This window comes from Octopus sinensis, linkage group LG1 (genome assembly GCF_006345805.1).
Source record: "Octopus sinensis linkage group LG1, ASM634580v1, whole genome shotgun sequence".
Taxonomy (NCBI): Eukaryota; Metazoa; Mollusca; class Cephalopoda; order Octopoda; family Octopodidae; genus Octopus; species Octopus sinensis.
In genome coordinates, this window is record NC_042997.1 from 107,416,393 (window position 1) to 107,428,416 (window position 12,024).

General features: G+C 39.1%; 2 protein-coding genes and 1 long non-coding RNA gene across 5 annotated transcripts in view; 1 reads left to right on the forward strand and 2 right to left on the reverse strand.

Moving 5' to 3' along the window:
- The window catches only part of LOC118763790, a 29,971-nt gene extending 27,557 nt beyond the window's left edge, over positions 1 to 2,414 (reverse strand). The window contains exon 1 of the long non-coding RNA XR_004999532.1: positions 2,240 to 2,414. This is a non-coding gene — a long non-coding RNA (uncharacterized LOC118763790). The remainder of the gene's footprint in view (positions 1 to 2,239) is intronic.
- The window catches only part of LOC115214693 (protein SHQ1 homolog), a 55,159-nt gene extending 48,380 nt beyond the window's left edge, over positions 1 to 6,779 (forward strand). For all 3 annotated transcript variants that reach the window (XM_036503520.1, XM_029783761.2, XM_036503517.1), the window contains 2 exons: positions 1,326 to 1,365; positions 4,788 to 6,779. In XM_036503520.1, coding sequence (XP_036359413.1) covers positions 1,326 to 1,365; positions 4,788 to 5,012 — 265 coding nt within the window. In that variant the 3' untranslated portion in view covers positions 5,013 to 6,779. The remainder of the gene's footprint in view (positions 1 to 1,325; positions 1,366 to 4,787) is intronic.
- The window catches only part of LOC115214719, a 32,996-nt gene continuing 25,980 nt past the window's right edge, over positions 5,009 to 12,024 (reverse strand). The window contains exons 11-16 of the mRNA XM_029783763.2: positions 11,765 to 11,795; positions 6,973 to 7,033; positions 6,537 to 6,568; positions 5,585 to 5,662; positions 5,339 to 5,453; positions 5,009 to 5,236 (exon numbers count right to left, since the gene is read on the reverse strand). Of these exons, the coding sequence (XP_029639623.1) occupies positions 5,150 to 5,236; positions 5,339 to 5,453; positions 5,585 to 5,662; positions 6,537 to 6,568; positions 6,973 to 7,033; positions 11,765 to 11,795 (404 nt within the window). The 3' untranslated portion in view covers positions 5,009 to 5,149. The remainder of the gene's footprint in view (positions 5,237 to 5,338; positions 5,454 to 5,584; positions 5,663 to 6,536; positions 6,569 to 6,972; positions 7,034 to 11,764; positions 11,796 to 12,024) is intronic.

The window sequence follows — 12,024 nt, forward strand, 5'->3', positions numbered from 1 at the left end:
TCCTAACGCCAGCCACTCCGAGAGTGTAGTGGGTGCTTTTACTTGCCACCCAGGCGGTACTGGCAACGGCCACGCTCAAATGGTGCTTTTTAGGTGCCACCTGCACAGGAGCCAGTCCAGCGACACTGGCAACATCATATATTTAAATTAAACATGAAAAAAATTGAAATATTATCTTTCAGTATTTTATAAGTTCTAATCTTAAATTAATAATTGACACATTATTAATTATCTTGTAATAGCAATGCCTGGAAAAATGTGAGCATGGAAAGTAATATTCTTAAGATTATAAACCTGAAAAAGTATAGGACCAACTATTACATCTAGTAAAGTAAAGTAAAAGAAACTTTTTACTTAAAATATTGCAGCTAAAATTAAAATATCAAAAATTATTTTATTATAGTTTACAAATAACACTATACTTATTTAAGTAGACTTTGGCTAATTTACTACCTTAAATATGGAAAAAAATGACTAATTAGACAAACTTACAGTTTTGTACAATAAATTTAAAAGATGAGAACTGTAAAGAGTGATAAATTAGAAGAACTGGCATTCTTTGCTGCAATATTTTAAGTTTAAAGTTTCTTATTCCTTACTTTACTTGAAGTAATAGCTTGTCCTATACTTTTCCAGGTGTAATAACTTGTCCTATACTTTTCCAGGTTTATAATCTTAAGAATATTACTTTCCATGCTCACATTTTCCCATGTAATGACAAAAACTTTAGCAAGGGAGATGGCTTTAAAACACTTGTTGTCGTTGTACTTCTTTATACATTATACAACTGTCATCCCTACACACACAATACACCTGTACATCTAATTCCGCTTAGAACCAGTTTTTCTGTCAGCTCATTTGTACCCAATTAACATTACACAACCAATGGAACATACTTAATTTCTTTCTAGTTTTCACTCAATACTTGGCATTCAGATCCCATGCCTCACAACCATGCAGCATTTGCAGTTTGTACACAAGCATCATACGATCTTCCTTTCAATCTGAGAGAGAGAAAGGAACAGAAAATAACTCCCTGAACTTACCTCCAGCCTGGTCTTTGACTATGATACTTTCAGAACATCCTCTTCTGCTGCCAATTAATTGGCAGATTGTGCTGTCAATGCCACGGTTCAGTAGAGTGGAATAACCAGAGAAATTGCAAGTTGCATGACACAGGCCTGAAAATGTTTGTAATGCTACAGGCGTCAAAAGCAAACCCTCTGTCTTCCCTATATCCTGAACATTAGTGATATCACACAATAATATACTGACTTTCTAAATCTACTTTGGTATCAAATATTTTATTTTAATCTATTTCCCAGTGCTAAACAACTTCAATCTCTGGCAACCGAATTATCAAAGGTAAGGATTTCTTCAAGTGTTTGTCCTTCATTGTTACAATGTTTGTCTACAAGTGACTTGTTCCTGAAATACATAACCATTGTCGTATTGCAAACTAAACTAAATGCCGAACATGGGTTAACTTGATAAAAGACAATTCTATCTGTGATTTTAGAAATAAGGTAACTGATGATAATGAAATTGAAAAAACAAGATGAGATCAATAATTTATTTCATTTTTTTGTATTTGGTTTGCAAGATTCTTGAGGTGAACTTGTGTGTTGAAACAAATTTTGATGTATCTTGGGAAGGTCATTATGCTAATAATAAACACACAGTTCCTGTTTCACTTCTTTATTAATTATCTATTTAACTAATCAATCAATCAGTTATGTTTATCAAAGTCCTTCTGCCATCATCATTCATGACCTCTTCAATGATATCTCAAGTTCAGGTCAGTGTCAGGTCTAGCTGTCTTTTAGCTTTCATCATCGTCATTTAATGTCTGCTTTCTATGCTGGCATGGGTTGGACGTTTTGATTGGAATTGGTAAGCTGGAGAGCCGTACCAGGTTCCAGTCTGATTTAACTTAGTTTCCACAGCAATATGCCCTTCTTAATGCTAACGATTCCAAGAGTGTAGTGGGTGTTTTTTGCATGTCACTGGCACCAACAAAGGTAGAAGCACTTAGAACTTTGACCTTCACTGTTGACTTGGTCACCTGGATAATGGAAGCGATCAACTACTTCTAAGCACCCCCCCCCTCGGCATTAGCTAGAGCCTATTTTCTGTACATTTCTAGTGTTTACTGCCACACGCAGAGACTATTTTCCCTGTTAACTGTCCTCTGATATTGCTGCACCTCTCATGTATCCATAGCTTGCACCGGATACACCTCATAGAGTTTCTAACTACGCCTTTTCTACATATCGATCAGGGCCGTCCACCTGAAGAGATTTGTCTGCTTTCCTATTTAATAAGACTTTGATTTTTGCTAAATTAACTCTAAAGCCTTTTGACTCCAGACCTTGCTTCCACATCTTGCTCTAATAGCTGAGTCACTACCAGAACTAGAGAAGTTGCAGGTGTGGAAGTAAGGTCTAGAATCAAAGGGTCTTAGAGTCAATCTAGCAAAAACCAACGTCTCAATAAATAGGAAGGCAGACAAACCACAAATCCCTTCAGGTAGATGGCCCTGCTCAATCTGTAGAAAAGGTATAGGTAGAAATTCCATAAGATGTCTCCAGTGTAAGCTATGGACAAATAAGAGGTGCAACAGTATCAAAAGAAGGTTAACTGGAAAGATAGTATTTGTGTGTGGCAGATGCACAGGGACAATAAACACTGAAAATGTGCAGAAAACAGCTTCCGTTACCTAGGTGACCAAGTCAGTAGCGAGGGTGGTTGCTCTGAGAGTGTAGCTGCTAGAATAAGAATAGCCTGGGCAAAGTTCAGAGAGCTCCCACCTCTGCTGGTAACAAAGGGCCTCTTGCTCAGAGTAAAAGGTAGACTGTATGAGGCATGTGTGCAAACAGCCATGCTACATGGCAGTGACTGCTGAGGACGTGTAGGCTTGAAAGAAATGAAACTAGTAGGCTCCGCTGGATGTGTAATGTCAGTGTGCATACTCGACAGAGTGTAGGTGCCCTGAGAGAAAAGTTGGACATAAGAGGCATCAGATGTGGTGTGCAAGAGAAACAACTGTGCTGGTATGGTCATGTGTTGTGTATGGATGAGGACAGCTGTGTGAAGAAGTGTCACACCCTAGCAGTAGAGGGAACCTGTGGAAGAGGTGGACCCAGGAAGACCTGGGATGAGGTGAAGCATGACCTCTGAACATTGGGCAACGAAAAGTGACTGAAACCTTTGGAGATATGCTGTGCTAGAGAAGGCCAAGCGAGACCATAACTGTGGCCTATGCCAGTGCAGCATAACCAGCCCTCCAATCATTGGGTAATAAACTGCGCTTGCAAAAACCTGTTGAGGCAAGTGAAGTCATTGTTGTGGCCGATGACAGTACTCTGATTGGCACCCATGCTGGTAGCATGTAAAGAGCATCATTCGAGCATGGTTGATGCCACTGCTGGCTGACTGGTCCTGTGCCAGTGGCACGTAAAAAGCACCATTCAAGCATGGTTGTTGCCAGTGCCACATAACTGGCCCTCATGCCGGTGGGACTTAAAAAGTACCTGCTACACTCTTGGAGTGGTTGGCATTAGGAAGGGCATCCAGCTGTAGAAACATTGCCAGATTGGATTGGAGCCTGGTGCAGCCATCTGCCTCGCCAGCCCTCAGTCAAACCATCCAACCTATGCCAGCATGGAACTTGGATGCCAAACAACCATGATGATTGTACAGATCAAAGTACAATTTAATCACATTTCAAAGAAATAAGGAGCTTGGTGCCTGATCACCTCCATTTGCTCACACATGGACAACAGTTGTGTGCTTAGTACCCAAGTGTGGTCTCTATATTTTAACTGTATTTTTCATAAGTGATCTTGTGCTGGTGCCATATAGTACCCAGTACACTCTGTAAAGTGGTTGGCATTAAGAAGAGCATCAAGCCATAGAAATCTTGCCAAAACAGACATTTTGAGCCTGGTGCAGCCCTCTGGCTTGCCAGATTCTGTCAAGCTGTCCAACCCTTGCCAGTATGGAAAATGGACATTAAATGACAATTGATGATAGTTTCCATTTATTAGCAAAACTCCCATATCTGTTGTAATAATGTGTCACAGGACTTCATATACAAATAGGAGGGGTACTGTGAAACAAACTACGATTAACTGTTAAACCAGAAATGCTTAAATTTCAAATGTATGGAGGGTGAGTGTAGGAATCTGACCATGTTTGCAGAAAGAAATGTGGACCTATTGAAATGAGTACTGTGATAGGAAACCTATGCTGGTCCTCTATCAACTTGCTAAGGATAAACATTAATCCTTTTGATGTGTTTTATATGACACATTGTTACAACAGATATGGCAGGTTACTCGAATAAATGAATGGAAATCATCACTTAATGATAAAAATAATAAAATACTGTTAAACTGCAGAAACCACACCAACACTGCTGTGTAAAGGCACAGAATCACTGCATGGGCTGCTTTGCGTGCATGGACAAAATGAAGTCAATCCTCCATACATCTACCTAAATATAGAACCTACAAACTAAGAGGCTGACAGGGTATAAATGATGAAAGGACATCAATAAACCATAACTGACTGATTAATCAAACAACTGAGGAGTTAATTGACTAAATAGTTAACCAATTGACGAATAATAAAGAAGTGAAATAGAACCAGTGTGTGTATATTATTGGCATAATGACTCTCTGAAGATACAACAAAATTAATAATTTGATCTAATTAAAGTTTTGAGAAGCTGGAGGATGACTAGAAATCAATGTATTGGTGTTTTTATTTTCTTATTTGCAAAGGTGACCATCACTAAAGAAGATTGTAACCTCGAACTTGAAGACTGGGAAAACATAGCAATTGGAGAGATGGATAATTTAGAAGTGGATACTGTAACAGAAAACTTGTGCAGCCTAAAAGTGAGGGACAGTGATGACAGCAGCACAGAGAATGAATCCGTTACTGATTCCAGCAGCGAGAGCAGCAGTGGACATTCCACTGGATCAGACTCAGAAGACTCAAATTAAAAAATAACAAAACCTGATTTATTTAAAGCTAAAAGATTTTTACAGAAGCAGCAGCAGCTATAGTGAATATGCCAAGAATTAAAAATACAAAGAGTGTGAAAATTTTTTTTTTTTGGAGAGAGAGAGAGAGGAAACCTTCATTCTTTTATCACTTCTAAGACCTCATTCAGTATTTTTATAGACTCAGTTCCTTCAAGAGCTTCATTGATAAGTGCTGTACTGATCTATTAAAAGAAAGAAAGACAAAAAAAAAAGAAAGAAAAATAGTTAAATGGAAGACATTATTACAGCAGAAAGCAGTAATTTCCATGGGTTAGTTTACTTACTCGTTCCCTGATTTTCTCAATTTTAGTTTGAGACCGAACAACAACTGGGCTTCCTGCTAATGACATGAACCTTTCACCTTGTCTGGGACTGCGATCAAATGGAGTGATAGGTAACCTTAGAACAGATAAAAAAATAAAAAATAATACTAATAATAATAATATTAGTATTCAAAATGACTTTCTACAGCCATTTTTCATTTAACTTACTTTCACTTTAGATGAATTTAAGAAAGTAGGATCACTCACCTGGTATCAAACTTTGGTGTAATTGCAGGGGTCATTAAAAACTGTGAAGATGACCAGTTCGTCAAGGGGGTTTGTTGCCTACAGAATACATAAAAATCATCAGTAAAATAGTTATCATGATGAAAATTAATTCATCGGCATCGTTTAGTGCAAGCTGCAGAGGGCTCCAGTCTGTTTTGATTCTACAGCTGGATGCCCTTCCTAATGCCAACCACCCTGAGAGAGTACTGGTCATGACTATGATTTCACTAAGCTTCACATGTCTTCTCAAGCATAGTAAATCACCAAAAGCCTTTGTCATCACCACCTTATCCCATGTCTTCCTAGCTCTACCTTTTCCACAAGTTCCCTCTACACTTAGAGATCGGCACTTTTGTTTATGCAGTTGTGCTTGTCCGTATGCATCACATGACCCTACCAATGCAGTCCTCTCATTTGCATCCTACATCTGAGGCCTCTTATACCCAGTTTTTCTCTCAAGGTGCTTAAACTTTATTCTACGTGCACACTGACATTGCCCACCCAGCAGAAGAGCATACTAGCTTCATTTCTTTCAAGCCTTTGCATGTCCCCAGCAATCACACAATCTGCTTTTTACTCTGAGGGATAGAAGCTCTCTGAACTTCGCCCCCAGACAATTCTTATTCTAGCAGCCATGTTCACTGAGCCTCTAGAGTAATGAAAAGTAACATTCTCAGTTTTACCACCAACACTATGGACAATAAGCTGAGAAGTAGCTTTTCTTATAAAGACGAGAGGCGATTGTTGTAAGCATTTAATGTTACACAATCTGAGAAATTTTTGCTGAAGAGAACTTTTGATTCCAGATAGATAGAAAAAGTCTGGAATTGAATGCTGATATAAATACAAGTCAGGTGTGAAAGCAATAGTCTAATAGCATTTTTGTAGCAATAAGAAACTCAAAAGATTTATTAGAGGAAAGGAAACTTACTTTGCATTTGAAACAGTTCGTTTGCTAGATCTCTGTTAATAAAAACAAAAACAATTTTCATCAAAACCTTTACACACACTACTGAAAAATGAATGCAATGAGATTTAAAATGACTGTTGCATAACATTCCTTGATGCAAAGTTTCAAAAGTGTCAAATATTTAGATGACCTCCATTGAAAAAACTGATGAGCATTTTCTGTTTGTAAGATGATACAAATAGAGGTCATAACTTTTACATATTATGCAAAGTTAATTTCTAGATGTTAATTAGTCTTATTATTAATTGGACTTAATTTTAGATAGCAAAGCTGTTTATTCATAGATACAATTATTCTCCAAGTTATTTCAATTAATATCAAAGGTCAATTAGTCTATTGAAATAATTTCCATAAAACCAAATTTCAAACTCTACAACATCAAGTAATTATATCTTACCGTTTTAATTGTAGAAGGTGGCTGCATTGAACCTTTTGTATTTCGGGGTCGTCTTTGGCGCCTTTAAAAATTAGATTAGTTTCATATTTCAAACAAGATTTAAATTTAATTGAATCAGCCTGTCCTCTCTTAAGATTATCACTTTTTCTATTTGTATATCAACTCTCTTTAGACATTAATGGAGTAGATTCTTACAATGTCTGGTATTATGCTGGAACTTACTTCCACTTTCTACATTGCTGCCTAATTCTAGCAATAATTGATATTATTTGAAACTTCTTTCCGTAATAGACATCAAGCATTTACACCAATTCAAGAGAAAGCCACAAGTGGAATTTGAATAAACAGATATGGATTCTTATTTATAAGTATCTTATCTTCCAGTAAAATCAGGCCACAAGATCTTTTCTAGTTCCACAGCAAGACAAAATCTTGATACGACATACTAAATCACTCACGTCCAATTAATCAGTTAATGACATTAATTGAAGAGTTGTAATTAACATAATCATCATTTACCGTCTGCTTTTCATACTAGCAAGGGTTAGACGGTTTGACTGAAAGCTGATAAGCCAGTGGGGCTGCACCAGGTTCCAGTCTGGTTTGGCAAGGTTTCTATGACTGGATGCCCTTCCTAACACCAACCACTTCGAAAGTGTAACAAGTGTTCTTTACATGCCACTGGCAAGGGTGCTATTAACCTGACACCAACATTGGCCATAACTATGGTCTCACTTGGCTTGAAAGGTCTACACAAAGATGGCATATCTCCAAAGGTCTCGGTCATTTGTCATTGCCTTGATGAGGCCCAACATTCAAAGATTGTGCTTCACCACCTCATCCCATGTCTTCCTGTGTCTACCTCTTCCACAGGTTCCCTCCACCATTAGAGTGCTACACTTCTCCATACAGCTGTCCTTATCCATTTGCAACACATGATCATACCAATGCAGTCGTCTCTCTTGTGCACCACATCTGATGCTTCTTATGCCCAACTTTTCTCTCAGGATGCTTACACTCTGTCCTTAGACATCCAGTCTATGCATTTCCTCAGTAGTGACAGCCCATGTTTTACTGCTGTGTAGCATGGTTGTTCGCACACAGGCATCGTACAATCTGTCTTTCACTCTAAGGGAGAGGCACTTTGTTACCAGCAGAAGTAGGAACTCTCTGAACTTTGCCCTGCCTATTTTTATTCTAGCAGCTACGCTTTCAGAGCATCTACCCCTGCTACTGACTTGGTCACCTAGGTAATGGAAGCTACCCACTACTTATTTTCTCCACTAGCATGTGATGGAATCTATTTTCTGTACATGTTTGGTGTTCATTGTACCTGTGCACCTTCCACAAATGAAAACTATCTACCCAGTTAACTTTCCTCTGATATTGCTGCACCTCTAATGTGTCCATAGCTTGCACCGGGTACATCTTATGGAGTTTCTACCTATGCTTTTTTTACAGATTGAGCAGGGCCATCTAACTGAAGGGATTTGTGATTTGTCTGCCTTCCTGCTTACTAAGACTTTGGTTTTTGCTAGGTTAACCCTAAGGCCCTTCAATTCTAGACCTTGCTCCCACACCTGAAACAACTTCTCTAGTTCTGGTACTAATTCAACTATAATGAATAAGAGGGGGCTGAGGACTGATTCTTGGTGAACCCCTGCTTCTACCCAGAATTCTTCACTATACTAGTTGCCAACCCTCACCTTACTGACAGCATCCCTGTACATGGCTTGTACAGCTCTCACCAACCACTCATCTATCCTTACTTTCTGCATTGACCACCAGATAAAGGATCAGGAGACCCAGTCAAAGGCTTTCTCCATGTCAACACAAGCCAAATACAGAGGTTTATTTTTGGCTAGGTACTTCTCCTGTAGCTGTTTTACCAGTAATATAGCATCAGTGGCCTCTCTCTCTCTCTCTCTGGCACAAACCCAAAACCCTCTCCCTAATTAGTTGGGCTATGACCTTCTCCATGACTTTCATCACTTGTCCGATCCAACAATCTGATACCTCTGTAATTATTTCTAAGGCATCACCTTTAACTTTGTATCAGTTGATTGTGGTTCTGCTACACCAGTCATTGGGTATGATTCCTTCAAGTATCACATGGTTAACTCTATGGGTAACTAGCCCAAACCTACACAACCAAATATTTGAAGTGGTGATTCCTGTCGAGCCAGAGAATTTCCCTGTCTTCACACTCTTAATTGCTTTATCTACCAAAGTACTGTCAATTTGGATAGCTTGTCCCTTAATTGGGTCAACATTTGGCAGGCTCTCTTTCTCACATTCATTCTCTTCATTTAGCAACCTTTCGTAGTGACATCTCCAAGTCTCTTTCTTTGCAGAATTATTAAATGCAAGTGAACCACAATCCATGTGAACACATTTCTTTCCTATGGCATCACAATTCTCACACACTGTCTTGCAATACAAAACACTTCAAGTTTCTGGTCCTCATGATGCAGAACATTGGCAAATCTCTTCTTTTCTGCTTCCCCTCTGGCTTCTCCTAGCTTCTCTTCTGGCTAAGTGAATCTGTCTCCTAGCTCCTCTTCTGGCTCTCAGCTACCACTGCACTTCCAGTCTTGTTTCTTTCCCTAATGACCCTGTTAATTACATTGTTCCACCACCATGTCACCTTAGGTCAAGAGAGGGCTTTGCACCAGCCACATCATCATCATTTAATGTCCGCTTTCCATGCTGGCAATGGGTTGGACAGTCTGACTGGGGACTGGTGAGCCAGATGGCTGCACCAGGCTCCAATCTTGATCTGGCAAAGTTTCTACAGCTGGATGCCCTTCCTAATGCCAACCACTGCAAGAGTGTAGTGGGTGCTTTTACGTGCCACCGGCACGAGGGCCAGTCAGGCGGTACTGGCAACGGCCACGCTCGAATGTTCCACATATTTGTCCTGTAGGAACCTCCAGTTGTCTTCCACATTATGTAATGCTATATCCTCCTCTTTTTCATCAAAAGCTGCAAGTAATACGTCTCTAAATCTCTGTCCATTCAGGGGATTCTTAAGCTTCCAGACCCTTCTTTTTTATGCTGGTCATCCTCTGGGCAGCCATTTAGCCCTGTTCCTGAAGTCACTAACTACTAATCTATGTTGTATGGTGCATTCTTCACTTGGGAAAGTTTTGGCTTTTATAAGTAGCCACCTTTCTCATTTACTGGTGAGAATGTAGTCAATTTGACTAGTGTGTCCACCAGATCAGTAGGTGAACAGGTGACTGGCAGGTTTGCTGAAGTTAGTATTACACATCATAAGATTATTTGCATCACAGAACTCCAGCAGCCTGGTTTCCTCCTCGTTGCGGGAACCGCATCCATTCCTACTAAGTACACCATGGATGTTGTCTAACATGACCATTGAAGTCACCAACCACAAAGAGAAGGTCCCTGTCATTCGTTGACAAAGTAGTCTGCAAGAGGGTCATAAGATCAATCTTTCTGTTCATCAGGTAGCCCTGGCTGAGGGGCATAGGCCAAGATAATGGTTGCTATGCCATGTTGCAGCATTAGTCTAAGCTTAAGTATTCTATCACAGAATCTGACTACTTCGATTACCGTATCAACCCATTTCTCAGCAAGGAGTATACCCATGCCTCATCAGTGTTCTCTACCCAGAAAATCTTATACCTATGTTCTTTGCGCGTAAGGAACCTAGCAGAACCTCCTCTTCACCATAACTCTTGGATACAACACAAATCTACACGCCTCCATTCAAGTAACTCACCAGGCCTACCTTTCAATGTGCCAATTCTGAGGGTGTGAGTTGGCGAGACCCAGGGATGGGGTACAGCATTTTGCATCTGAACAGAAAGCTCACATGTACGTTTGGCAGACATCATAAACATACAAATAGGCTTCAACCTGCATACACTTCACAATCACTTGTTTACCAGGAGAGAGACACTAGATAGGAAGGGGGGGGAGTGTTCCATGTAGGCAACCATTAGAAGTACTAGGAGAAAGACTTCCAGTACAGGTGGCTGGGAGGGTGCAATGCAAACGACAAAACACTATGGACGCCCTATTCCCTAGCTAAAGGCGATGTAACATATCCACAAACAAAGCAAAAACCACTAATTAACATGGGAAAGCAAGAATACAGACATAGTATGGGCAAGCGAAAATGTAGTAGGTAAGAAAACGGAGAGAGATAGGTGAAATTTTCAAGAATTAGGACTACGGTAGAGGAAACAATAGAACATTTGCATGAGATTGCAGGTAACAAAACAAAACAAAACAGGAAGAGATGGAATTTTCGAGATTTAGAGCAACAGAATTGAACAATCGGATTTCTTAACTTTGTGGCTAAACAGATAACTAAATGAATAATAATAATTATTATAATGAGTGCTGAAAACCTACAAAAGCAGAGTTTCCTGAAGTCACACTGCAACATTTAAAAATTAGTTTTGGCAGAGGATGAAATCTCCTGGCAATATTTGAGAAGAAAGAATAGTTTTTCTAGTTTAGTTCTGACAAGAGACTTGATACAAACTAATTTGTTCTGACAGGTGTAGTTTGGTAGTACCATCTGAATATTCAACACATGCACTACTACTAACTCACTTTTCTTTCCTCCCATTTGAAACCTGTTCACTGTAATCAATGAAAAGGTTTGAGGTTTACCGAAAGTAAACACTCAGCAGTACAACTTGTTAATTTACCAATTGAAATACACCATTATTATCACAATAAAAGAATAGCAACCTAGTATTTTGTAGTCGATTTTAATGATTGAGATTAACAGAAAAATAACAGGTTTACTTACAAAGTTCTTTTGATACTCATATCGATAGCATCTGAAGAATGAATCAAAAGATAAAAGTTCCATTTAGTCGAATTGGTTTGGAAGAAGAGAATGTTGGGTGTTAAATATGCTTTATGACCATTTCGTTAGCTACAGATATAAATTCCATAATTTAGCACTCTCTCACTAATGTCATTGTGAAGACACGAAAAGTTTTGTTTAAAAAAAAATTTAATCAAGTTGTTACTAACATTAGACTACCCATGACCTATTGGATCACC